Source organism: Parathielavia appendiculata (assembly GCF_033297405.1).
Source record: "Parathielavia appendiculata strain CBS 731.68 unplaced genomic scaffold N657scaffold_1, whole genome shotgun sequence".
In the NCBI taxonomy this organism is placed as follows: domain Eukaryota; kingdom Fungi; phylum Ascomycota; class Sordariomycetes; order Sordariales; family Chaetomiaceae; genus Parathielavia; species Parathielavia appendiculata.
In genome coordinates, this window is record NW_026944220.1 from 4643234 (window position 1) to 4669057 (window position 25824).

The following is a 25824-nucleotide window of genomic DNA, read 5'->3' on the forward strand; positions in this document are numbered from 1 at the left end:
CAGATGTAACCTCTGGCAGACGTCGTCAGCATGCCCCCGATGGTCTCTCGACGGGCAAGGTTTGCATTCAGCGAATATTACCTGCCGTTCGGTGCCCAGTGAGTTCAGACCACGCCATTGCCGAGCTCTCGTGGCAAGACGTACTCTGCCGTCAAGATGGGGATTCGTGGAATTCAAGGAGACTAGTCGACCGCCATTGGGGAGGTTAATACTGCATAGTTTGTGAATGTTGATCATCCGGAATCGATGCGGTTATTGGTGCGGTTAGGAGTGCTTCGGCATGCGACGCTGTCAGATGCAGCGACATCTGGAAGGTCGCAAAGCAGTTCAACCAGTGACTCCAGAGAAAATGCTAAGGAGACTTGCAACCCAGCTGCCATGTGGCCCCCTCAAGAATTTTCCCTTCAACGCGGGGCTGGGACTTGCACAGCCGTGTATGTGGCGTGCCGGAGTTCAGTGTCTTCCCCGCAGTCTGATCGAGAATTGGGAAGCCCCCGGGCAGAAAAAGAATCCATTCTCTCGCGAGTGAAGCATCGTAGTTGATTGAATTGGGTTGCGGATTATGCGGTATATCCTTGAGTCTGCCAGCAAACTTAGCATGGGGTGTTGTTGATGACAAGGATGTTAGTGTCGTGTCTGCTGTTGGTTGCGTTCCTTGCCTCAACCTAATGCAATGAAGTTGAGAAGCTCCGTACCTGACAGGTTGACCGGTGGGAGACCCGGACGGAGTGAGGTAATACCGTTTGGACTTGTACCCACACCTCCCCCTGGGGTTTTAAGGGTTAGCGCGAGACAAGCCCCACCGACTAACCGAAAGAAGCAAGCAAGTAGAGATACTTTGAAGGGAGTAGAAAAATCATTGATTTTTTAATACTCTGTACTTCCACGTTCAGCTGCAATCACTTTCCGTAACCTGTCGGGCATCGAGTGCGCTAGCCGCATTAATAGATCCTCCGGAATTGCATCCCATGCCTCCTGAATAGCCATACGGAGAGCCGCAAGACTAAGTCGTTGAAGATCTGGGTAGTGGTCCTTGATATAGTTCCTCAGCCAGTGCCAGAGGTTCTCTGTCGGGTTGAGGTCAGGGCTCCGAGCAGGCCACTCTAATACCTCAAGTCCAAGTGCCGTAAGTAGACGCCTGGTTGAGAGAGCTCTATGAGCAGCAGCATTGTCTTGTTAAAGACAAATTCGCAGCCGTTAGAATCCCAGAACTGCCGTACAAGTGGAAGTATAAGTTGTTGATATCTCTCGGCATTTATACCCCCGTATCCCTTCTCCTAGAAGAACCCGGGTCCCTTATACCGTCCAGCGAAGCAGCCCCAGAACATCCAGCCGTGTGGTTTTTGCCGAAGAAGTGCCCAAGTACGAGGGTCTTCAGTGTCGTGCACAGTAATCCACCTCTTCCACGTAGGGGTATTGGTAGCCCAAGTCTCGTCGCTAAAGATAACCTTCTCCCAGTCCTCAGGATTAGGTCGCAGAGCCAACTGCTCCTGTGCAAAGGCGAGTCGTGCAGCCCGGTGCTGAGCAGTTAGTTCAATCCTACAGGGGCGTTTCCTCCTCGAGTAACCCATTGATCGTATAGCATTGAAGATCGCAGTCTCTCCAAAGAGCTCAAAACCCGGGATCTAGTGCTTCAGATCTCCCCATGGGAGCTCGCGGAAGAATTTATCGGCTTCGAGGTAGTGGCGGAGAATCTCTTTCTGCGGAGTACGGATCAGCGGAAGTCTGCCCACCTGCCCAGTCTTCTGAGGAGTGACTGGTCCGTCGCAAGCGCGTTGCACCTGCCGCACAGTCACTCCTAAGGCGTGGGAAATCGCTTGATAGGACCACTTGGCATGGTTGCGCAGGCTCGCGCCTCTTTTTTCTGATCTCGGGAGAGTTCCTGGGCGCGGCGCCGCGTAGATGTCGTGGCTTGGCTCGCAAGTTCTGTGAGTTGCGGATGCCGGATTCGCTGACACTGCAAGCGGTAAAACCGCTCCGCGGCAGGCGAGTTATAGATGCTTGTATGGTTGATCAGAGCGCGGATATCCATCTAAGGCATGTCCAGATTAAACAGGACGACTGGACAAATGCAAGCGTTGTTGGAAGGTACTTTACGATACAAAATGCTATGGAAGTGACTTTTTAGAATGGCAAAGATTTCTATCGAGCTAAATAACCTAATGGTTGCTCCTTTTGATTAGCCGATGGGGCTTGTCTCGCGCTAACCTTTAAACACCGGGGGAGCTGTACCTTAGTTAATCTGCACTGTGAGCGAACCTTGCCCGAGCTTCAACACCCTCTCAGCGCCTTTTTCGTGTTGTATTCTTGTTTTTGCACAATGGTGACGTTACGGCTGCAGTTATGTATGTAATCAAAGGTAAGCTTTATCACAATCCCGGTTGCTTGATGGCGCCGCCGAAGCGCAGCCCCAGGCCGAAACTTCAATCATTCCTTTTCCATCAGCATGAGGGATGAAAACCGAAGCCTCCAACACATATTATTGATGCGCATTCTGTCCAGCCTTAACCTTTGAGCTGCCATGTTCCAGCGGCGCTTGATGTGACGTTGATCTTTACGGAGAAGGCATGAACAAGCCGGACGGTGATATCACTCGGCGGCACAACACGGAGCCTGATCAACCTGTCAGTTCATCACGTTCAATCCTTCAAAAAAAACTCTCAACTGGCAACGACAAGCGAATTCATTCATTTACTACTAAATCACTTCTTAGAGAGCACACGCCGCGCTTTTCATCAACCAAGCTTCTGAGCTTCCGAGTCTCTACACTAACTGTTCCAACACCAGTTGAGGAAGCACCGCCGGCCTTTGAGAGACCGAAATGACCGCCCGGCACATCTCAACACTCCTTCGGTCAGCCCTGCAGCGGCTGCCTGGCGCGGCGCCCCACTTGGCCAAGCCCTGCGACATTAGGGCCATTTCGACAACAGGTGTCCAACTCACAAAGGGGCCCTCACCGTGATGCATCCTCCAATCAGCCGGAGATCATGCTCGAGGACGAGAACGCCTTCGGCTTCATCCGCCACAACAGTCGTCCCCCAAAGCTGCGGAAAGTCGGCGTCACCGAGATCAGGGGGCCGTACTACTCCGTCATGCAGAAGCAGCCAGAATTAGAAGCACCTGCGACTGTGCGATGCTTGGAGCGCTCACCCGAGCACGCTGGCTTACCGAGCGCTTGGATTCGTTGTCAAGACATATGTCCGGATGTGTTTCCGTGATCGTCAGCATCATAAAGAAACTGCCCCAGGACACGATTGAAGAATCTACTATGTTGAAGAGACAATCTGGGGGCGCTCACAGGGACTGCACTCCGTCGGAGAGCTACACGGTTCAAGACCTCTTGATTATACATAAGGTGAAGGCGCTCGTCCACTTGAATGAGAAACACTTCAAGAGGTACGCAGCAAAGTCAAGCCTCTGCAGCAGTGCTACTCGAAATCTCATTCCGGTACACAGTTTACCTACCGTCCAAGTCCGCTTGCCGGCAGGCCGACAGGACCGGCCTACCCCAAAAATTGAGAGGATGAGAGGAGCGCAAGTACGAGTGGGCCCCTTTCCAACATCATTGGACCTCTGACTAATGCTAGTGATTTAGAGGCCACGTTCTGGCAGTTGGGGGACATGCCTGTAGTAGATATGTACGGTACTAGACGATCAACAAGATCAATCACGAGACCTTGGTTCACACACAGCCTATCGTCTTTTTAAATCTGTTGCAATCATTCTCCACGTCTCGAACCCCAGCGTGCAGTCGAAACTGGATGCTGATGCTCTGGACAGTCCCTTCACTACAACGCCGATCGCATTAGGATCAAAATGCCAAGTGGGATAGCCATCTTTGGAAAGCATAGTGTGGCTGATGCATCTGCCCGACGGTACACAACTTTGTCTCGCCGGTGAAAGAATCTGAGAGGGGCCGCCTGGCGGAACCGTGGTCTTCAGACATGGAGACGGTGCGTTGATCGTAGGGGGTGGAACTCCCAATCGCTGAGATCGCTCCTTCAACATTCAGCCTGGGATTCTTGTGCTCAAGCGGAGCACTAAACTACGTACCTATCAAGAGACCCATTCTCATCGACCCGCGGAGGCAGCGAGCTTTCAGAACCAGGCGGCTCGTGTTGTCAGGTCCACGGGTATTGGGAATAAGTATTGGCAATCGGGTCTCCCTCCTTGGCAAATATCACAAAGCCACCCGTTCAAGTTGAAGGAGGGACGGCAACTTCTGGTTGGATGAGGTAACGGGTTGAAAGGGATGGTTTTACAGAGCTGTTGGAGGCCAAAAATGGCAATGAAGGAAGTGATTGTGTGCTTCGAAACCGCCACCGCCAATTCCATAAACTTCGGTCTGCTAGTGACCACGACACATGGCACTTCTATCCCTGCCTGCAGGCATGCTTTCTTTCGAGAAGAGCAAGGATCGACCGCCAAGTCGCTTGGTGATATCCAGCTCCGGCGCGGTTGCACATTGCCTGAGAACCGAGTCATGACCGCCATGCTCGTTGTAAGTGGGAAAGAGGGCAGCGACCGGGCATTCCCCTAAACTTTTGGATCAAAGGCAGACGCAGACCTCTTCAATGCCAGGAATGCCCATGAATCTCGTCACCTTCCCCGCATTTTCCTTCTGCACTACTCCCTTGTCTGTCATCGACTGCCGTCGCCAAGTTGGACGGCGCCCTTGGCGGTAGCTTGGCAATGGCCTGGGGAATGGTCCCGACCTCTTGGATCGCGCTGAATTGGCTTCCGAAAATATCTCGGCATGACTTTGCAGTGGAAGGGCTAAAGGTCGCCAGAGCGCGCCCTTATCGGATCCCAGGCTCGGCTGACCTAAACATCTTCCGCCTTGACAAGTCCCCGATCCGATATCAGCAAGTTACCAAACACATCGACGCTCCTGCCACCCGGATTCCTCCGTTTCGACCATTTGCGCTGCTTGTTGTACATGGTTTATTAACTGAACTAGGAGTCGTCAAGCCTACAACCAGCTCTGGCTCTCCAGTTTTCGCGCTGAGGATCTCCATGCCGCAACCACAACGGCCCTTCCGTCATCGCCGACATCCCTAACACGAGAGTCGCTGGCTGCATTTTGGAACCGCGCTATGGCCGCACCGGCGAATGCGGCAGTGAGGGAACGCAGACGGCGATCAACGCCGCTCGATCTGGAGCGAATGAATGTGATGAAGGCCCTGACGGCGGCCGAGCACTCCAGGAGGCAGTTCATCCTGAACTTTGCTGCTAGCATAGATACGCAGCTCCTGGTTCCAGGCCAGAAATCCAATGCCGTCAAGGCGGCCGAGGAGTGGGTTGCGCTCCAGCTCGCCCAGGATGGCTACCAGGCCGTGAACAGCGACTTCTTCAAGTACTCGGTGGACGTGCGCCTGTGGTCTACTCATGGTTCGTTCACTCTGCGATTCCTCCTCTTCAAACCGCTGACCCACGACAGTTGGAAATGACCTGGAGTTTCCGTTCGCGTTCATGCGAGGAAAGGGCGAGGCCCCCTCCAGCGACAGCTCCGAGGCGGATTACAAAGACGTCAACAGCGAGGCTCTGGCCGGCCAAGAGAACGACATCCGCAAAGGAGAGGTAATTTCCATGGCGGCCTCCCCGCAGTCCTTTGCGAAATCCTCCCAGATCATGTCTCCGAGGAAGCAACAGTTCACGCCCCTTACGCCGCAGACACGCAGACAACGGTCGATTACGACTCCGGGATCTGCGGATAATTCTGTGAACAAGCGAAGCTGGTCCCTGAACACTCTCGATGAGCTCAACGATTCCAAGACAAACCAGGGCCGATTTCCCTTCCTTGTGCGCCTGGGCCGCTCTTGGTCGCGACGCCGGTCTGCTGCCACTTGACTCTCACGGGGCTGGATTCATTCTCCAGATTCAGCAGACCTCAACACCACGAGGCACAGCGGCTACGCCCGGGCTGCCAGAAGTCCACATGGCAACCCAATCACTCACTGCAAACGAGGAGGGTCACATCGGGGAATGTCGCTCTTTGCTGAAAACGGGGAGGAGGGCCACATGTCATCGCGTCATGACAAGGGATGGGCAGTCGACGATGGAGGGCGTAAAAGGCTTGGCCGAAACACTGAAGCAACGGCAGTCTTCTGCAGTCCGTTGCACTGCCACGACGCCCAGACGTCCCAGCCGTCGGCTGGCCACATGAGCTCGGCGCTTGGCCAGTGAGCGAGGGCGGGAAGGGACGCTGATTATCTGATGGACAGGGCTTGGCCGTTACTTGGCTTTCCTTGGTATTGGACGACTCCGGTCTTGGCTGGCGCAAGTGCGCCGCGGAACTGAGGCAGGGCTGCCGGGCAGGTCCTTTGTTCTGGTTTCTTGGCTCGTCTGGGTCCTTCAGGTTGGCCTTCCTTTTTGTGAAGTGTGTTGCTTGCCGTTGAAGCATAGGTGCGTCATGAGTGATGATATGCTTTCTGTATTTTTCTGTCAAAGTTGTTCAAGAGGACGGTGAATTTAGGGACGATGATTTATTCATGCAGTTGTTGACAGTCAAGTGTTTTTCCTGCTCAGACATCGTGCTGATGATGGTCTGATAACTATCTCATTTATAAAGAGAAGTCAGGCCCGGTGGTGGTGGTCGTCGTCGTCGTCGTGGTAGTCTTAAGTGTTCCAAGGTCGCCAGTAAACACGTGTGTTCTGGTTCATCGGCTTAAGTCCGAAGCCGGCGTGAGCGTTCCCGGAAGCCGACGCCGGCGCGGTAAAACCTCGCCAGAGTGGCGCCTGGGCCCGGCCCGGACTCCCGTTCCCGTCTCCACTTTCAACGACAGCCGCTCGCAGGACGGTGGAAGCGGATGACAAATCCACTCACCCGGGCTTCGGTCAAGCTTCGCCAAATGCGCCTCGCATCTTTCAGAAGGCGGAAGAATCGAGCCGATGCCACTCTTCAGCGCTAGCCGACAACAATCGTGATGGTGTTGCAACTACCAAGCCTCTGACTCCTCGCCGTCGCCATATCCCGATCCACAAACATGCTAACTCCGGGCCTAAGTCCATGGACGTTCTGTAAGACGCGGGCAGACGTGCTGCCGTCGATGGGGATATAACTCGAAGCGGCGCCGATGTGAATGACGATCCAAGTCAGTCAACAGCCGCTTTCAACTCAATCACATCACCATCTCGCAAGTCAAACACCGCTCAACGCCACAGCAACCATGCCTGTCTACGTCGTCACCGGAGCTCGCACCGGCATTGGCCTCGGCTACATCCGCGAGCTCGCCAAATCCCCCGCCAACACCGTCTTTGCGCTGGTGCGGTCCCTTTCGGGCGACCTCACCGCCCTACGCGCCATCCAGACGCCGGCGCAGGCCACAATCCACATCTTGGAATGCGACATCTCCTCGTCCGAGTCCATCGCCGCCCTTCCCTCCCTCCTCACCGCCAAAGTTCCCGATCTCAAGATCGACGTCCTCATCAACAACGCCGCGGTCCTGCACTCGCGCGAGGAAACCGCCCTGACCCTGTCCGCGTCGGCCCTGCACTCCCACTTGACAAGCAACGTCCTCGGCCCCGCCTTGACGCTGCAAGCCCTCCTGCCGTTGCTGTCCCCCGCCGCGCGCGTCGTCAACGTCACCTCGGGCATCGCGAGCATGACCATGGTGCTGGACGGGCGGATCAACGCCGAGATCACGCCGTACAGCATCAGCAAGGCGGCGCTGAACATGCTGACGGTACATCAAGCGAGGCAGTTAAGGGAGGGCGAGGATGGGAAGTGGAAGGGGGTTGTGGTTGTGTGTGTTGACCCGGGCCATGTCAAGACTGAGATGGGCGGGCCCAAGGCGAGTGTTGAGGTGGAGGATAGTGCGAGGGGGACGTTGGGGGTTATTAAAGGGTTGAAGGAGGGGGATAGTGGGAGGTTTCTGAATTTTAGAGGGGAGGTGTTGGAGTGGTGATTAGGTGAGGGAGCAGCCTGTGGGGAGACGTGGGAGGTGATTGAGAAGGGGGGTTGCGCTAATTGAAGCGAGGGGGTAGCTTGGCCTTGCTTTGGCGAGTGGAAAATGATGATGTTCTCAGACACTGGGTCCCTTGACGTGAGAGTTATCCGATGGTCTTTGTGTGAACTGGCAGAAGTAGTTACCTTACATGAATTTGCCCAAGATTCCAGCACCAGGATCGTGCTTGTATGTTGCTCAGCTCTTGATATCATGTCCCTGTTGCCACACCCACGAAGGAAACCCTTCCTTCTGGACGATATGGTGGTGACCAGCTGACTCAGCCATGTTGGCTCACCACCCCACGTTCCTCGCATCAAAGTCAATGCTATCTTCCACCCACTCGCTTGTAACCTCGAATCCTGGGGGCAGGTACATTGAGCTGATGAATGGTAACAAATCTACTTAGCGTTGCTCATCCGGACAACGGTTAAATGTGAACAAATCTCACAGAAGGCACCTCTTTGGCCGCCTGGGCTCGTTTAGGCCAAGGGGCCTAACCCCAGCTGTCGAAGGTGCCCGTCACAGAGACTTCGACAGCAGGACCGTGGCTGAAATTATTGCGGCGTGGTCCCTTGTCACTCCCACATGTTGCCGCCGACGGTGCTACCCCCTCGCTCATCTTGGGTTGCCGTGGCTGTCGACTTGGCTGAGGCTCCCGCCTCTATTGGTGAACTCGGCTCGTCAATTTCGACGGTGCTCTTTAGGCTCCTTACCCAGAACTCTTGTGCTCCCGGGGCAGATCTTGAAATTCTTCAAGAACTTCTTGCTTTTATAGGTGTAATCGACACCGAACATGCTTCCGGGAAGGTCCCCAAAGTCATATTGGTAGGAAGGTAACGCAGATCGATCGTGTCTGAAACGTAACAACCTTTGCAGAGCACGCCACGCTCGACTCGGCCAGTCTTGCGATCCGGGTATGGGAATACGGTGGACACCATGGCAGTCGTCCAACTCTCGATACCATGGGGTCATTGCGGCTGCAGAATGAATTGTCGTAGTGGGTCGGCGCTCGAGTTTCATGTATTCTCACCAGTCGGCAATGTCCCAGCTGACAAGTTTCTGGCCACCCGTGCGCCGTACTTGTGGCTCGGAGTAGGTCCCTGGGATGGCATGCACATCGGGAAGGTGTTCGCATAGCCATGCTTGAGGAAGGCCGGTGTAATTGGCGAAATTGGCGATGCCAACCACCCGCAACCCGGAAGTATTTCGGAGACAATTATAGCAGCAGCGCCTGATTTCCAGGAGCAAAATGTGGCCTCCAAACAGCCGCAGACGAAGCACTTCTTTCAGTATAGCTCCACGTGTAAGTCGGCCAGCGTGAAGCGGATGCCGATACAGGTGCGCAGGGCAGCCCGAACGCTTCGAGGGCATGGTTGACGACATCTCGGTAAAATGACAGACCGGAGAGGATGACGCGGGCCGATCGGTTGACGTTGCGGAAACGAAACACCGAGAGGTTAGGATCATGTTGTGGCAAACGGCCAATATGATTTCGACGGGCAACTGGCCGAGGTCGCCGAGAGAGGATATTGCCGGGATCGAAAAGGGTCAAATATTGGGGTGCTTAACCGGGACGTGCTCATCAGGCGCAGATCAAATCATGACGAGGTCGTGGTCGTGACAGTGGTACGCGGCGACGAAGAGGACGGCGTCCTCTTTCTCAGCCTGAAACTCGACAGCCATGGTAAGTCGATGTGAATTACGGAATGGTGTTGATTCCTGAAGTGAAACAAAGAGTACTAGTGCAATTTTGAGTCTCAAAAGTGAATTGAAAGATTGCACTTAACTATTTGTTGACTATTATAACCGACTAATCGTCTGAACCAAGCAAAGTTCAGGGGTAAGAACTCACAGTGTAGATATACATGTATAACGCTATATATACGGTGCGATACACGGTGCTGCGGGCTTTTCGGCAAGGACCGCCTGCCGCCCATGGCCTCAGATGACTTCTGCATTATCCCGGCAGCCGCACTCAGGGCCGGTCCACATTCAACATGGAGCCCGCCAATCAGCCAGCAGGAGTGCGAGTTGATAAAAGTTCCTCGGCTCTCGCGTCCCGCAACACCAGCAACCGCATCCAAGCGCCAATGGAGCCCGAAACCGAGAACCTCGACGTAGTGGTCATTGGGGCCGGCCTCAGCGGCATCAATACGGCCTACCGGCTCAAGACGCAGCTGCCGCACCACAGCTATGCCATCCTTGAGGCGCGCGCTGAATTGGGCGGGACATGGGCCTTCTGGAAGTACCCCGGCATCCGCACCGACAGCTCCATGGGGCTGTTTGGTTTCTCGTGGCGGCCCTGGCCTCACGAGGTCAACATGGCGCCCGCGCCCGCCATCAAGCAGTACATGGAGGAGTGTGCTGCCGCCGAGGGCATTGACAAGAAGATCCGCCTCCGCCATCGCGTGGTAGTTTCAAGCTGGAGCAGCCAGGAGCAGCGCTGGACCCTGCAGGTCGACGCGAAGGGAGAGGACGGAACCGTCCACCGCAAGGTGATCAAGGCGTGGTGGGTCATCAATGCCAGCGGCTACTACAGCTACGAGAAGCCGCTGCCTGCCGTAATCCCGGGGATTGAGAGGTTCGGCGGGCAGGTTGTGCACCCGCAGTTCTGGGACGAGAAGGTCAATTATTCCGGAAAGAAGGTCGTCATCATCGGGTCCGGAGCAACCGCCATCACCCTGCTGCCCGCCCTCGCCAAGACCTCCCACAGCGTGACCATGCTGCAGCGCTCTCCGTCCTACGTCATGAGCCTGCCCAGCAAGAACAGTACGAGCGCCTTCCTGTCGAAGTACATGCCGTCATCGTGGGCGGCCCAAATCCACTGGTGGCTCAGCATGCTCATCGAGACGCTGTTTGTTGGGTTCCTCAAGACCTTCCCTCAAGTGGGGAGGCGCTTCATCATGAGCGAGATGCGCAATTCCCTGCCCAAGGACTTCGACATCGACAAGCACTTCAACCCGCGGTACAACCCCTTCGAGCAGCGCCTCTGCTTCTGCCCCGGCGCCGACTTCTTCAAGGCGCTGCACCGGCCCAACACGCGCGTCGTCACCGACAACGTCGAGACCGTCACCGAGACGGGCATCCTCCTGAAGTCGGGCGAGACCCTCGAAGCAGACATGATCATCACCGCCACGGGCCTGTATTTCTCCCTCCTCTCCAGCGTCAAGGCCACCGTGGACGGCGAGTCGGTCAACGACACGCTCGGCACCCGCTACATATGGAATGGTGTGATGCTCGAGGGCGTGCCGAACTCGGGGCTGATATCGGGTTACACGGCCGCCACGTGGACTCCCGGCGCGGACGCGCGCGTTCGTCAGCTTATCAAGGTGATTAAGTATATGGACAAGGTCGAGGCCACGATGGCCATGCCGTGCATTGAACCCGCCGAGAGGGCCCAAATGCCGGTGCTGCCTGGCATCAATCTCAGCTCGACGTATGTCGTGTCGGCGATGGATCGCTTGCCCAAGATTGCCGGGAAGGCGCCTTGGGTGAATGGATCGAATTGGGCGGTGGATATGTGGCGGCTGATGACCAGCAATGTCAGGGAGGGCATGAGGTATACGTTTGCCGATAAGAAGGGTATCTGAGGCCTAGTGATGCATGGTGCTTGAGGCAAGCGGTGAAGTTTTGTTTCTGAATCACTCGATGCTTGTTTGAGCCGTATAGAGCCATATCTGTATCAAGTTCTCAGCTGAATAATAGTAATACGCCCCCACGTTTACTCGTTGCGGTTCCCAGAAGTGTGGTCCCAGGCCACCATAATGTTTTGTTTCTCGCTTGTGAGGGTGACTATACTCAAACCTCCCTAGACACCTCTATTGCTTTACTCTCAAACCTCGAACCCGAATACGTCACAGCCACCAAGCAGCTTAAGCAAGCAGCACAACACTGACCAGTGAAAGGAGCAACCAAACGACATAGCTGATGCCAGGCATACTTCTCACAGGCTGGTGCGGAAATCTCAACATGTCCCAGTCAGCCTATATATAGCTGTAGAAAGTACAGAGGATGGGATGAGCCGCCGGATGATTCAGAGCATACCATCAAGAGCACCCATGGCGCCATTGTGTGGAGGAGACCTGACTCTATATCTTGACCTTTATTACCGTAGCACCTAAGGACACCTGACAGCTCTTCTTGCCAACCCACCCAAGAACTTGCCTCTGGGGATGAGTGGTTTTGTTACGTAGCGGAGGCACAGGCGCCTGCCCACAATGCTTTGACTCAAAGGATGCATCATTTCACAAGCCGGCACAGCTCAAAAGAACCTAAGAATCAGAAATGATGATGGTGAAGGGCGACTGGGAATGCCTCAAACCTACGCTTCCGTTCCAACCGCTCCTGCATGTGCTACGCGAGCCCCGAAGCCGAACGCCGAACTGATCCATGCCCACCGCCTTTCAAAAATTTATATAGAAGGTTCAAAATCTTCCATCATTCTGCTCTCCTCCTCAACCACAAAACAACGCACTCAGACGTTGTGGGCTCTGTACAGAGCTGTACCGACTTCTTTCAACAAGATCCTCCATCAACCCTCAACCCGCATACCACGAGATCCGAGGTTGCGATCACCAGCGATTTCTTTTCACTCTTTCGAGGTATCTGAATTTTCTGCTTGGTTATTTAGCTTGACCAAGTCCATTCCGTCCATGTTCACAACGCTGACCGAGACCGAATCTGACATAGGAAAGGCACATTGCGACCACCGATCACTTCCATATCCTCGGTTATCTTCGGTCTTGAGCGACAACAATGAAGGTGAGTAAGCACGAGGATATCCTCTTCCCAGTATTGTGAGCACTGCACTGACACACCTTGTTCCCAACCAGGCTACAACCATTCTCCAGCTCCTCGGCCTTGGTCTGAGCGCCCAACCGACTCTCGCTGTTCCGATCAATCCGCCCGCCACGGCCCCGGACCTCACATCCCGGGAGCTGGCCGCCGGGATTCAGCAAGAACCCCAGCAGGAGTCCTTCCTCAACTGCAGCGGTGGCTACACCACCTGGTGCATCCAGATGGGAACCTACTGTGACGGTGATACTCATCCCTACTCCTACAACGCATGGTGCGCGCTCAACTGCGAGTGTTACTACTACCAAGGCTGCTGCACTGTCACCGGCTTTCATGGCAAGGATGGGGAGGGCGAGGCTGCCTCGAAGGACGACGCTCCATCGAAACTTGACGTTGCCCTGCACGGCACCGGAAACACCGAGACCGCTGGCGCTGAGAAGGTCGGGACGACTCAGGTGGCCGAGGCTGCTGATGCCGCGCCGATCGATGCGCACGCCACGCCCCCGGACCTCACCTCCCGGAACGTGGCCACCGAGAAAGTCTTCGACATCGAGTGCACCTCTGGCCTGACTGAGTATTGCAGAAAGGCCGGCTCATTCTGCACGGATGGTGCCCATCCCGCTTCCAATGACCCGTTTTGTGAGCGCTACTGCGACTGCCTCTATCCGCGGGATTGTTTCGGAGACGGTCGGCTTGGATTCTGCTGAGCCTGTCAGCCTGAGTGATTGACGGCATGGATTGAGGCTGCTGTCACGGTACAGGTGGAGTGATATGCTGGGAAATGGGACGGGTCTTGCTTTAATATTGGGCGTTGTCTTCAGGTACGGTGCGGAGGAATCAGTGGGTGTTGGGAGTCATCGCTCAACACGTCACTTCGCAATAGATATCTTACTCTCCCACAACTCAGAATCTTGACTTGCGTGCTTTCCGCAGATGGTGGAACCTGTTCTGCCAGTTGCCCTCCTTGTCCGGTTTGACGGAGGATGTAGTTCGGATCATGATCCTGAACCTTCCGTGTCGGTTTTGTTTGTGCAAGCCAACAATCAACACACCCGATCTTCTATCATCTCCTCCACAAACCTCACACAAAGCGCCATGAATAAAATAATCATGGGCTCGGCACCGAAGCGGCATCTCTAGTACCCAGTCTTCTTCCTCGGCTTCTCCAGCCGCCAGACAAAACTGAATAAAGCCAAGAGGCAGCTGAAGAGGCTCTGATATCTCTGGGTTCCCTTCACACACCCTATGGCCTAGTAGGTCATATCTTGAACCACCCTGCCAGGTACATGACCAGATGAGGGCTGGTTTCGTCGCGAATTGCCCCCAGCCTGGCCAGGTTCTGAGTTCGGGGTTGCCAGACCCGTCGGCCCAAGCCCGAATCCGTAGTATCCGCGTCCGCAACGTACGGCGTGGTCTGCAACATCCTCAACTCGCCACTGAGATTCTTCCTCCATGCTTCATAAATAAAAATAAAAATAAAAAAAGAGGATGAACTGGATACCTTTACAAATTACGGCCTGGACATGTGCAGTTTCCAAACGATCGCTCTCTTCCAGAGGCAGAGCGCCAGGCGGCCTGTGATCCCCGGTATCAGACAAAGTCGTCCCAGTAAAACGAATTGTATTCAACCTGATTTTCCAGGTCAGAGACAGGGTTCCTTGAATGACAGCCCACAGCACCCCATCCACCACAATTCACCCATCATCAAAGACCAGGTTGTGTGAGCTTCAACAAATTTCACAAATGGGCCAGCCGTACAAACAAGACACCCTGTCCATTCATCTGTTAGCCATTCAGTCTACCACTGGTGCAGAGAATGGGATAGAGGAAAACGTACGCGCTTCTCCAAAGCAGTGCTGGACTGCTCCAAGCGGGCGGCCGGGGACGCCAGGGCCAGGCCGGCGAGGGCGGAAGTGAGCAGGGTGGTGGAGCGCATAGTGAAGGGTTTTGGTTTAAAGTTGGGGAGTAGGCTGAGTGCTTGGTAGTTGATGGGGCGGTGTGGGATGTGAATGATGCAAGAAGTTGGGAAAATCGACCCTCATTATAGAACGACTCCATCAAGAAGAAGTCCTCTTGAGCCCATCTCGCCCGCTGCGCTACCCCTCCACAACATCACGACCACGGACTGGGCTCTTCTGGGTCATTATGGATCTTCGTCTTCGAATGTAACTCTGACAGCAGGCCAAGCAACCATGCCACATACTCTCCCAAGGAACCCAAGGTACGCACCAAGACTGTCTCAATGACCTACCTCTCAACAACAGCGCCATGTTGAACTGGAGTCTGCTGGGCCGTTCTGCAATATCATCCTGCAACGGAACGCTGACAGTGGCTCTCGCAGTCCATTTATGTAACATGTAGAAGTTGTGTATTGCTGTTCGGTCCACAGGACCGGCGAGCCCTTGTTGTTTCCAGCCTGGTGTTTTCTAGTGCCTTACAACTCGAAGAACTAATGTTATCGAGTGGATACCGCCACAGCTGTCTCAAACTCACCGGACATTCTACAAGTGCTTGGATCTGGAGCCTCCCTGCAACGATCGATTACATGACGCTGCTGTTTCTTCCGACCCAATATCGGCCAATACGACTTGAATGTGTCATGTTGGCCGGGGGTCCAGTCCACTTCCCGGCTCGCAACCGAGCGGCCACAACCCCAACATTTCCAGGTTGCGGCTCTCGGCAATGAGTTGGTGATGTAGGCATCTATTGTATGTCTGTTGCTGACAGTGCTTGAATTTTGCATCATCCAACCTTCCATAGCCTACCGTGCAACGTGGATGGATCTTGTGCTGTAGGCAGTGCGAGAACCTCACGTTAAGTACGTTCGTACAGCCGTAGGCTGAGCGGACTGCAGACCCAATTCATCGTTTCCAGCCCCAACTGCAAGAGAACTCGCTAGTGGTGGGACGGCTCGACAGCCTCATTGGTAGGCTGACAACTCCCCCTCTCCTTTCAATAACAACTGCGCTGTGAGTCTTCCCGAATTTGAACCCGATGTCTGAACGCCGCCTTGGCACAGATGCCCCGTGAACCCAGAAAGTCAGGTTTGATTTAAATCTCTCTGCGTAGCATTCCAGTGAGCATACGAAACAAAATACACAGACGTTGCTCTGCTCTTATTGATGTTGTCACAGGCAGCTTCTCATCGCTTGAACATAAATAGTCTTTTGCTGCCCCTGTCACCCTGCCGTCATAAGCAGTGTCAGGACAAAAACATACCGTACCTGCCTACCTGGACTTTGCTTCTCATATTGTTCTTGACAATACGACCGACGGGACAGAGACGCTGCTTCTATTTAGTGATGTTGACTTGAAGGGCTCACTTACTCCCGCCTACAATATCCCCAGCCCCATTCGGCCCAGCCCTCAATGCCGATGTTGTATCCGTATTGGGGGCTCCGTCAACTGAGGCCACCAACGCAATGGGAAGAAGCTCGCTTCGAGGCTTGAGCGTCGTATACGCGTCTTTTCCCAAGCGCTTGGGACCTATATCACGCAGCGCCAAGTGTCCAAAATCACACTGTGGCTTGTAGACTCAGCTCCTGGCAGGCCTAAAAGTTTGGGTCCAACAATCCGGCAGAATCCTAACCGTAGCAGCGCGGCATGTTTCGACGGACTGACCTTGTCGAGAGACGCTCGGTGTTGAGCAAATTGGCGTTTTGGGAATAGCTGAGCATGTCGGGTACTTTTCCGCGCATGAGACGCTGACCTGGCAGAAAGGGGCCAGCTCATCGGTTCCATGTCTCCAATTGATTGAGACGGGTATAATGATCGGACTGGACCAGACACGGCCCATCATCGCAAAGGATGGGAGACTTCTGGTCGAATGTGGATCATTCATCTTTCTGAGCCCGATCACTAGCATCTCGGCATGCACAACATGCGAGCAACACTGGTCCCCATCCATCTCTGCCTGGCCACTGCATTGGTTGAGAGACGGACGGAACTAAGACCGGCCATCTCGCCAGCGGCTTCACACTGGAAGAGGAGCGTGAGGCTCGCTAGCGACCAGGTCCTCCAAATAGACCTGGCGCTGTCGGTCGATCAAGACATCTCCGACAAAGCGGCACAAGCCCTTGAGACCATCTCGGACCCGGACTCGCCCAGCTTTGGGCAGCACTGGACTCTAGACAGAATCGCCCAGTTCTTTGCGCCGCCCAGGGAAAGCATTCGCCAAGTGGGAAGATGGCTCAACAGTTCTGGGGTGCCGCGATCAGCCTTGCTTCTGTCCAGGGACGGCGCCTTCTTGTCGTTCAACACCAGCGTTGCGCAAGCAGAGAAGTTGCTGGGAGCCGAGTTCCACCTGTACCACTCGCGTATCGGTGCCGCGACCCAGACGGCGTCCGAGCGGTACTCGCTGCCATCACGCGTGGCCAGGTTCATCGATTACATCCTGCCCGCTCCCGAGCCGGACCCGGTTTCGTCGGCTCTTGAAGTCTGTTGAAGTACGGCGCCCGCCGTTCCAGGGCGAGGGAATTGGCGCTCGCCAAATTCGCAATATCAACTGCTTGCAATACATGGCGCCGCAATGCCTCCGACAGCTGTACAACATGAATGACGGCGCCGGCCAGACAGCCCACCCCAAGAACTCGCTCGGCATGTACACGCCTTCCTACGGCGCGTGGGTGGCCGAAGATCTCGATATGTTCTTCACTGATTTTGCTTCGGACCTGGTCAGCCAGCGGCCCGTGTTCATGTCGGTCTCGGCGGCGCGCGGCAGACCGAGTACAAGCTGCCCATCTTCAACCTCGAGGCCAACCTCGACTTCCAGTAAACCATGGCCATGGCGAAGCCGGTGCCCGTCACCAACATCCAAGTGGGCGACCTCATCGTGCAGGGCAACCTCAACATCATGCTGGCCGCCTTCAACAAGCACTACTGCCGCACCGGCCTGGACCCGCAGTTCGACCCAGTCTACCCCAACCCGCGGGCGGGCGGCTACAACGCAACCGACTGCGGCACGCACACGCCGCCGCGCGTCATCGCCATCATGTACGCTTTCAACGAGGCCTCATACTCGGACGCCTACGCCCGCCGCCAGTGCCTCGAGTTCCTCAAGCTGGGCCTGCAGGGCGGGACGATGCTGACGGGCTCGGCCGACCGCGGCCCCGCCGACCAGTTGACGTACTGCATCGACCGGGATGATCCGAAGAACAGCACCGCCAGCGAGGGCCATTTCTCCATCGTCTTATCCGCCTCGTGTCCGTGGGTCACCTCGGTCGGCGGCACCCAGTTCCTGCCCGTGCCGTCGAACAGCACAGGGCTGTTGGTAGTAGTATGCCACGGCCTTTTCCAGGCGAGACGGCGCTCGACAACAACAGCACCGTGTCCTCGGGCGGCGGCTTCAGCCGTTTCTTCCCAGCCCCCTGGTACCAGGGCAACCTCACGCGCGAGTACCTCGCGGCCGCGCCGGGCGCCGCTGAGCTGGCGAGGCAGGGGTACTTCAATGCCGCGGGGAGAGGGTACCCGGACATCTCGGCCATGGCGAGGAGTTTTCTGGTGAGCCTGCATGGCGGGTACCGCGCGGTGTCGGGCACGTCGGCGTCGACGCCCGTGGTGGCCGCCATGATCGCCAAGATCAACGACGCGAGACTGCACGCCGGCAAGGGCACCGTGGGCTTCATCAATCCTGTGCAGTACGCCGCGAGAAATAAAAGGGGCATACCGCGAGATGTGCAGCACGGCAAGAATTGGGCGTGGGGCGTCAGCGAGACTTTCCCGGCTAAGCAGGCGTGGGAAGCTGTGACTGGGTTGGGAACGCCGGATTTTGAGAAGTTGAAGGATTTGTATCTTCGGCTGCCGTAAACATAAGCTCGTTCTGCCAGTGGGGACTTCCGCTTCTGGGGTGTACGGAGCGACGGTTGGTTTGAGGGCTGGAGTCTCCAGGTTAGTTGCGAACGAGTCGTGTTTGCGGTAAAAGCACTCTTCTAAGGGTCCAGTCCGTAACCAGGTGTGGTAAGTATGTACGTACGATTATGGATCAGCTCTGGTTTGCTTGGCAAGGTGCATTTGCCCGGTTGTAATGTCTGTTGGCACATGAACTTCTGGCGAATAGGAACAGATTTGCTGAGCCGTGTCACACGGTGCCATCCTGCTACTGTAATATACAAGCAAGGTGTCAAGCGCCCACCCTCCGGGGACTCACCCTTGTTTCCGCCGTTTGGAAACCATCTCCTCCCATTACATCCCACCAATTTGGTACCGTGACGGCGTGTTACCCTAGAGTTCCAAACCACCTTACCTACCTTGATTATCTCAGAAATCTGCAGCCCCTCATCAAAACCATGAGCACCCCAACAATCAGTGACGCTCCCGCCAGCGCCACAGCCACTGGGCAGGACATACCCTCGCGCGAGGAGCTGATAGCTGCGTTGGCTAGCTGCACCACGACCGCTCCGCAAGAACTACCTTCGCACGGGGAGCTGATAGCTTTGATGGCCGCGCGGACCGTGGAATTGCAAAAGCAATACACATGGGCCGATCTCGAACCTTGATCAGAAATGGTGGGTGCCGGTCGTGGACTTCGGCTTGTTGCTGGTACGCACCTTACTCTCTTTTGTTCTTTCTTTGGGATCAAGTCATGCGCACTCGTACGCTAAACAGGGTTCAGAATGCTCTTCCTCAAAAAATACGCGCCCGGGTCAACGCCATCTTTGCGAAGCTCATCCAGGACAAGTTTGCCCCCGAGACCGCGACTGAGGCGCGCCAGCAGTTGAGGGAGCTGCTCCAAGCAGAGTATCCCGAGGTGATGGAGAAGGTCAACGAGGCCTTCTTTGTCAAGCATGAAGCGCTGTTTGCCGAAATTCACCGCCAGATGCAGCGGGTTGGCCCGCTTCAAGTTGGGCGTGCAGGTGGAGAGGAAGGAATCCAGCCGTTGTCAGATAGTCCCTGATGTAGTGCTCGTGACGGTTTCTCGGTCAACCCCGTCCAGCACGAGAAGCTCAGGCTAGGACACATGAGGGGCGCCGTCCCACGGCAGCAAACAAAGTCAGTAAGTCAGCTGGTAGTCGTATTGGCAAATCGAGGTGCCTAACCAGTTGAAGCATCTGCTTGCACCACTTGGGCGTTGTGTTATCAACCCCATAGCCAGAATATATACAATGCGAGAACATATAAAGAGAACTACACGCATCCTCTCCCATTAAGGCTACCGTTAGCAGTCTAGATGAAGAACTGGATCGAATTTCTTTCACTATCCTCCCTCACTTCCCTATATCGCTAATGTTTTTCGTTCAATCAGTATCATCCTTCTCCTCCTCCACCCCTTTTTCCAGTTTCTCCTCCCTGTCTTCCCCGTCAGCCCCCTTGTCCTTCTCCTTGGCCTTCTCCTCCCCCTCGATCTGCCTCGCAGCCGCAATCACAATACGATGCTCCTCCTCATCCGACTGCGACCCGGCTAGCGCACCGTTCTCCACCGACTCCACAGACTCCCCAGCTTCCCCAGACTTGCCGGACTTGCTAGACTTGCCAGGAAGCTTATACCACGGCCCATGTATCGCCCCGGCACCAGCACCCACCAACACACCAGGAATAGCCACCACACCGCTAAGGAGCACACCCACGAGGTTGCCCAACCCCATACCCAGGGCGCCCGAGGCGCCGATCCCCGCGGCCGCGCCCTGGCCCCACCCGCTCGCCATCAGCCGGGCCTTCTTGCTCTGCCCCCGCGCCTCAACCTCCTTGTTGTAGGCCGCCTGGAACAGCCGCTCCCGCTCGGCCGGGTCCTTGATGGCGGCGGCCTGTGCCCTGAGCGTGTCGGCTGCGTCCTGAAGCCGCTTGGCCGCCCTGGCCGCCGAGACGGCTTGGGCAACTTCTCCGGGGGGGAAATTGGAGGGGGTGGATTCGGATGTCATTGTTCCCTGGAGGGGTATGAGACTGAGGTAGAGACGGCAGGTTGGTGAGGGGAGTCTTGTAGATAGATCAGATCTTCCGTCGCTAAGTCAGGGGGTCGTGGGGTCAGGGGGTAAGGTACGATGACGACATTCGGCGTCTCCCAAAGTCGCGCCCCACTGTTGGGGTTACGCCAACTGGGAGAGTTCCTGTCGAGCAGTCACCTGCTTTGTCACCGACCTGCTGTCACAGACCTGCCTCATGGGGTTTGGAGGCCAGAAGGGAGAGCCCGGAATGCCCCTGTGGTGCATTGCCGGTTGTCCCCGGTTGGGCTTGAAAAGAGCAACATCTAACCATAAACTCTCAACCTACGACAGAAGGTTAGATTGTCCTCAACCAAGCCAACGCCTAAACCACTTCACAGCCTGCTCCTCGCTCTGCTCCCCCCGCTCCCGCTGCATCGGATCCCCAGGATCCCCCCTCACCGCAAACCCGTGCTTCGCCCCAGGGTACACGACTGCCTCGTGCCTCTCCTCCCCCAATTCTGCATTCTTCCTCTTCAAAATCCCCACCAGCGTCCTCATCTTGTCCCTCCCCATCCACTCATCATTATCCCCGTTCGCCACGCTCAGCGGCCGCATTACCGCCTCCAGATCAGCAGGGAAACAGACCTGCGCGGGGTGCGCGGTAAAAGCGCAGTCGACCAGCGGGTACTCTACTACTAACACCCCGCCGCCGTAGTCGTCGACAGAGACGACTACCTTGTTCGCAGGTGTGTCGTGCGTCAGCAGCACCGCGTGGAGCCCGCCCCAGCAGAAACCGGCGACGCCGAGCTTGGTCGAGGGGAAAGCGGTGCGCTGGGCGGTCATGAAGGCCTGGATGCGCGGGTAGGCGAGGGCGCGGCGGTTGTGTAGAAACAAGCGCACGAGGATGGGCAGGAGGAAGAGGAGGGAGAGGCTGGTGCGGACCTTGTCGAGGGCACGGGTGAGGAGGTTGGCGGTGGGCGGAGGGGGTTTGGCTTCGAGCAGCGGGAGGGTTGACTCGGGGATTGCGCGGCCTGTGTTTGCATAGTTAGTGGGTTTCATGGCATTTCGTGTGCAGTTTCGCTTGGGGTATGGGTGACGGGGACTGAATCCATACCCTCCAGGAAGTCGGGCACGTAGACGGTGCAGGGGACGCGCTTGGCGTAGGCGTCGGCGAGGGCGCGCGTGTTGCGCAGCTTCCAGCCAAAGGCGTCGGTGAGGATGACGACGGTTCCGAGCGGCGTGACGCCTGGGTCAGGGGTTACAACGTAAGTTGGGACGCTGTGGATGGTTTTCTCTCTGCCAGTCGGGGTCACGTCGCCCCGGAGAGTGCCTGTGAAGCAGTCGCGGCACACCGGAGCCTGCATTGTAGTTTATCGTACCCAAGAAGAAGAATTTCGGATTGAAATGGGCGTCCGTTGGTTGTGTCGCGCAGTTTGGGCCCAGACAACTGAGAGAGTGCTGTCAGCGGCAGAAGTGTGAAAGGATTTAAAGTCTCTAACAGTCCGGAATCAGACTCCGGATTGGAAAGTTGGCAAGTGATTGCTAAATGGGTTTTGCTACTGTACTTTGCCAAGAAAACGTGTTTCGGCGGGGAATTCTGAATGCCACTTGATGATATTTTGCCATTGGATTGATTGATTTTATAAGAATAATCGATTCCTAACTGTTCAGACATCCCATCCCTTTCAATTTTGACCTAATGTCGCTCACTGCATTACTTGACCGCTATGTTTGGCCTCGGTCATCTTCTTCTCCTCCTCTGTCTTTTCCCGCAGAGTCACCCACATCCGCATGCAGTCCACCTTGGCGGCCTTGAACCCCAGGTCAGAGTTCGTGTTGCAGTAACTCACTACATCAGACCTGCAAGGCGCGGGCGGGTCCAGCCACACCTTCTCAACAGCCTTTGTTCGAGGCCTGGATGTCAATTCCTTGGTACCCAGCCTCGGCCATTGTGTGCATCACATGGTGCGCCAAAGCTCTGGAGAGTCCTTTGTGGACATGGTCGCCGCGAATACAAGTCCGCTGCGCTTGACAACCTTGCCTTCTCCTGCTTTTCCGCCCGGAGGTCTCCAGGCAGTTCCCGTACTGTCTACAAGCTCGTTTTTGAGACCCTCTCGGATGGCCTTGAGACCTTCCAGGATCCTATCCATCGACCGGTGCCCTTCAGGAGGCTGAGTCTTGTGTTTTGGCAGCGTCCTGGGATAGGGTGATGGCAATCAGGGGAAAGTCCATCTGCTCCAGCAGTTGCTCGCGGGAAGCCGACGTGTCGTTGCTGTTCCAGTGCAGCTGTCCTTCTCCTTCAGTGTCTGCGCGTCGCGGCGTCCAGTTTTGGATGAAGACGCCGTACGAGAGCCCCGATTCGATGCAGTATTTTGCGGATGGACGGTTGGACTGGACCAACTCATAAGCCCGCTTGGTTTTCATTTTCTGAAGCTCCTCAAGGGTTGGCGCATCTGGAAGCTCCACTGACCAGATGGGAGAGTCAAAGGCCATGGAGTGGCCGACAACGGCGGTCACCCATTCGAGATGCTCCAGTCTCAGTAGACTGATCACGCATCCGTCGGCTAGTTGCGCCTGCGCGTTAGTTGCCATTGTGATGATATAATAGAATACTTTCGAGGTCGTTGTGCCGCACCCACATCATGGTGTTAAATTTTTCGAGTTTGTATACTCCCATCCCTGCCAGGAATCTGCGTTCGGGCCTTTCCCTCCAGTGTTCAGCGATCAGGCTCTGACTTTGCACAGGAGCCATTGACCACTTGACCTGTGACTTGATCATCAGCTGGCCGCTTCAACAACATAGCACAGTTGTGTGAGAATAATGCCTCGAACGTTGGACGCGGCGCCAACAGTGCTTTTCTTTAGGAACAATGTGATAGTTGGCATCATTTGTCCTCCATCTGGGCAGTGGGCTGCTACTCTCTGTGACTTTCTTAGAATTGCGGCTCACAAAGTGTCTTTGTGCTGGCTGGCCGCGTAGGCTCATTCGGGGCCAGCCAATGTCATATGACCTTGATCACTCTTGTGTTCCCGGAACCTTTGGTCGGTTTAATGATGTACCCGGCATCGATGCGGTCAGCAGCTGCTCATAGGCAGGACAAGTGCTCCCCATGGTCTGATGTGGACAGAGCACATGGTGCCCCGACTCTTCTGTGTTGGCCACCAGCCAGGTTACCATCACTTGTCAGCAGAGCGTCTCCAAGGACCCGGAATGGTCCATGGCTGTTGCTGTGCCTTGCGGGCGTGCCATTATGAGAGCCGGAGCGTACCACAGTGAGGGCTGGCAGTAGAAAATGAAGCTGAGGTCTGGAAAGGGAACAAATATATTTCTCTATTTACTTCCGCCTCTTCCAGACGGACAGCCCGGAGAAGCCGTCGGGGCTTCAAGACGGACTCTCCGCGTGCAAAGTGGATCTGATCGGTATCCAGAACCGTTGTGGGTCTCAGATCCTTGTTCCTGGATGCCTTGGCTGTGGATAATCTCCGATCCGCCAAGACGCGTAGCGCTTCCTCGCGAGCATCGCTTAGCCCTTCGGAGATGATCAGGGTTGTCCGACCCACGGGCCCACGTGGGCGCCGTTACAGCGTCAGTCGACTTGTTCGTTTTCGCTCTGAGCGCCGTGGTGCGGGCCGCATGTTTCAGGTGGCTGCACTCGGGAATGGGGCTCAAGCGCGTTGTCATGCAGCAGCCCACTTCGCTAACGACAGGCGAGGATTCAGCAAGGAGGATTCCATGCTGCAGATTCTCTGGAAGCGCCGGGAAACCACTACGACGGCAGCCGCGCCTAAGTGTCGCCTGTCCACGGTTGAAAGGTAGTATGATCCACGCACATCACGACAGGGCTACATGTATTGGCGTCTATGTCGGGAGTCTCGGGACAAGGACGCACCTGTTCGCACCTCAAAACCTCACTATTGTATATCCATGATCCGTGGAGATACCATGGGAGCGGGTCTTGGTTTGGATCTCACGGAGTCACAATGTCCACGGGGCACACTGTCATAAATCAGGGCAGAGAGTGATCCCAGGTTTACTGTGAGTAGTCCGCCAAACTCAGATTGGCGGGCCCCTTTTCTTCGTGATGTTAGCTCGAGGAACAAGGGCCGGACCAGGTCCACCACGCCCCTGCATTGGCCCTGACAGTGGATTCATCCCTCATCTCGCATCCTTTCAGGAACAAGGGCATGACTGATGATTGCTAAGGTATATATCAACTGTGGCCAGCTCAATCTCCACGGTCTCTCCTCATCCTCTCCTTGAAGGACACCTGGGACGCGACCTGTCATTCTTTCTGTACATTGTTCTCGCCACTTTCGTTCAACTCTTGCGGCCTTGACGGTCTTTGCAGCTTGCTTCATCTATCTTGCCGTCATTTTACTTCCCAATACACTCCTTGATTACTTCCCAGGCCCACCAAGATCATCCCGAAATCGACATTGTACAGCTCACAACCCGACCATCATGCATCAGCACGCCTTCCTCATCAGCCTGTTGCCCCTGGTGGCTGCGCACGGCTTCCTCGCGTCTCCTCCAGCCCGGCGTCCGGGCTCCGCCTACCGCGCCACCTGCGGCGAGCAGCCCTTCTACCAGCAGAGCGCCGACATCAACGGCAATGTCCAGGGCATCCAGCAGATCGTCGGCAGCGACAAGACGGCCGCCTGCAACCTCTGGCTGTGCAAGGGCTTCGTGTTTGAGGACAACCAGAGCAACGTGCAGACCTACTCGCTCGGCCAGACCATCGACATACGCGCCACCATCGCCGCCCCGCACACGGGCTACGCCAACGTCTCGGTCGTCAAGACGAGCACCAACACCATGATCGGCACCCCCCTGATCGAGTTCCAGAACTACGCCTCCAACGCAGGCGTCGCCGCCAACAACACGGCCTTCAGCGTCACCCTGCCCCAGAGTCTCGGCGGCGAGTGCACCGCTCCTGGCGATTGCGTGCTGCAGTGGTTTTGGGATGCCCCCGATATCGACCAGACGTACGAGTCCTGCGTCGACTTTACTGTCTCGGAAGGCGGGAGCGGCTCGGCGCCGTCTTCGTCGGCTGGTGCCACATCTGCTGCCGAGACCACCGTCGCGACCAGTGCCCCGCCTCTCACCACTGCCACAGCCGTTGCCACTACCTCGACTGATGCCGCCCCATCCGCCACTTCGACTGCCGCACCCGGCAGTGGTGACGAGGAGTGCCCTGCGGACGATGGTGAGGGAGATGAAGATG

At 55.9% G+C, this 25824-nt stretch overlaps 14 protein-coding genes across 14 annotated transcripts; 9 read left to right on the forward strand and 5 right to left on the reverse strand.

The window, feature by feature from the left end:
• Positions 1-26: 26 nt before the first annotated feature.
• On the forward strand, positions 27-601 carry N657DRAFT_90944 (uncharacterized protein). The gene has a single exon (XM_062797586.1). The coding sequence runs from the start codon at positions 247-249 to the stop codon at positions 541-543; it is 297 nt and encodes a 98-aa protein (XP_062653462.1). The 5' UTR covers positions 27-246; the 3' UTR covers positions 544-601.
• A 2356-nt stretch (positions 602-2957) lies between these two features.
• Positions 2958-3999, forward strand: N657DRAFT_91046 (uncharacterized protein). The gene is made up of 3 exons (XM_062797589.1): positions 2958-3534; positions 3596-3638; positions 3781-3999. The coding sequence occupies exons 1-3, from the start codon at positions 3134-3136 to the stop codon at positions 3898-3900; spliced, it is 564 nt and encodes a 187-aa protein (XP_062653463.1). The 5' UTR covers positions 2958-3133; the 3' UTR covers positions 3901-3999.
• A 796-nt stretch (positions 4000-4795) lies between these two features.
• N657DRAFT_91018 (uncharacterized protein) lies at positions 4796-5900 on the forward strand. The gene is made up of 2 exons (XM_062797587.1): positions 4796-5391; positions 5441-5900. Exons 1-2 carry the CDS (start codon positions 5097-5099, stop codon positions 5848-5850), a joined length of 705 nt encoding a protein of 234 aa, XP_062653464.1. The 5' UTR covers positions 4796-5096; the 3' UTR covers positions 5851-5900.
• Positions 5901-6751, reverse strand: N657DRAFT_91040 (uncharacterized protein). The gene has a single exon (XM_062797588.1). The coding sequence runs from the start codon at positions 6401-6403 to the stop codon at positions 5951-5953; it is 453 nt and encodes a 150-aa protein (XP_062653465.1). The 5' UTR covers positions 6404-6751; the 3' UTR covers positions 5901-5950.
• A 418-nt stretch (positions 6752-7169) lies between these two features.
• Positions 7170-7907, forward strand: N657DRAFT_563696 (NAD(P)-binding protein; the record flags this gene model as incomplete). Its single annotated transcript, XM_062788233.1, has 1 exon — positions 7170-7907. One exon carries the CDS (start codon positions 7170-7172, stop codon positions 7905-7907), a length of 738 nt encoding a protein of 245 aa, XP_062653466.1.
• Positions 7908-9029: 1122 nt separating this feature from the next.
• On the reverse strand, positions 9030-9212 carry N657DRAFT_556952 (uncharacterized protein; the record flags this gene model as incomplete). The annotated part of the gene is made up of 1 exon (XM_062787953.1): positions 9030-9212. A coding segment is annotated over one exon (183 nt), but the record flags the coding sequence as incomplete, so codon positions are not given.
• A 716-nt stretch (positions 9213-9928) lies between these two features.
• On the forward strand, positions 9929-11643 carry N657DRAFT_640366 (FAD/NAD(P)-binding domain-containing protein). Its single transcript, XM_062791952.1, has one exon. The coding sequence runs from the start codon at positions 9947-9949 to the stop codon at positions 11537-11539; it is 1593 nt and encodes a 530-aa protein (XP_062653468.1). The 5' UTR covers positions 9929-9946; the 3' UTR covers positions 11540-11643.
• A 778-nt stretch (positions 11644-12421) lies between these two features.
• Positions 12422-13587, forward strand: N657DRAFT_686975 (uncharacterized protein). The gene is made up of 3 exons (XM_062796857.1): positions 12422-12550; positions 12639-12710; positions 12782-13587. The coding sequence occupies exons 2-3, from the start codon at positions 12705-12707 to the stop codon at positions 13448-13450; spliced, it is 675 nt and encodes a 224-aa protein (XP_062653469.1). The 5' UTR covers positions 12422-12550; positions 12639-12704; the 3' UTR covers positions 13451-13587.
• A 2721-nt stretch (positions 13588-16308) lies between these two features.
• On the forward strand, positions 16309-18642 carry N657DRAFT_660966 (subtilisin-like protein). Its single transcript, XM_062795071.1, has 7 exons — positions 16309-16425; positions 16631-16782; positions 17080-17178; positions 17210-17443; positions 17536-17783; positions 17910-18012; positions 18045-18642. Exons 1-7 carry the CDS (start codon positions 16419-16421, stop codon positions 18546-18548), a joined length of 1347 nt encoding a protein of 448 aa, XP_062653470.1. The 5' UTR covers positions 16309-16418; the 3' UTR covers positions 18549-18642.
• Positions 18643-19027: 385 nt separating this feature from the next.
• On the forward strand, positions 19028-19861 carry N657DRAFT_686977 (uncharacterized protein; the record flags this gene model as incomplete). The annotated part of the gene is made up of 3 exons (XM_062796858.1): positions 19028-19192; positions 19242-19280; positions 19354-19861. The coding sequence occupies 3 exons, from the start codon at positions 19028-19030 to the stop codon at positions 19633-19635; spliced, it is 486 nt and encodes a 161-aa protein (XP_062653471.1). The 3' UTR covers positions 19636-19861.
• A 114-nt stretch (positions 19862-19975) lies between these two features.
• On the reverse strand, positions 19976-20596 carry N657DRAFT_677280 (uncharacterized protein; the record flags this gene model as incomplete). The annotated part of the gene is made up of 1 exon (XM_062795976.1): positions 19976-20596. The coding sequence occupies one exon, from the start codon at positions 20594-20596 to the stop codon at positions 19976-19978; it is 621 nt and encodes a 206-aa protein (XP_062653472.1).
• A 369-nt stretch (positions 20597-20965) lies between these two features.
• N657DRAFT_563481 (alpha/beta-hydrolase) lies at positions 20966-21963 on the reverse strand (the record flags this gene model as incomplete). The annotated part of the gene is made up of 2 exons (XM_062788216.1): positions 20966-21630; positions 21714-21963. 2 exons carry the CDS (start codon positions 21961-21963, stop codon positions 20966-20968), a joined length of 915 nt encoding a protein of 304 aa, XP_062653473.1.
• Positions 21964-22469: 506 nt separating this feature from the next.
• Positions 22470-23059, reverse strand: N657DRAFT_640370 (uncharacterized protein). The gene has a single exon (XM_062791953.1). It carries the CDS (start codon positions 23021-23023, stop codon positions 22763-22765), a length of 261 nt encoding a protein of 86 aa, XP_062653474.1. The 5' UTR covers positions 23024-23059; the 3' UTR covers positions 22470-22762.
• Positions 23060-25082: 2023 nt separating this feature from the next.
• Positions 25083-25691, forward strand: N657DRAFT_556600 (uncharacterized protein; the record flags this gene model as incomplete). Its single annotated transcript, XM_062787947.1, has 1 exon — positions 25083-25691. A coding segment is annotated over one exon (609 nt), but the record flags the coding sequence as incomplete, so codon positions are not given.
• Positions 25692-25824: the final 133 nt, after the last annotated feature.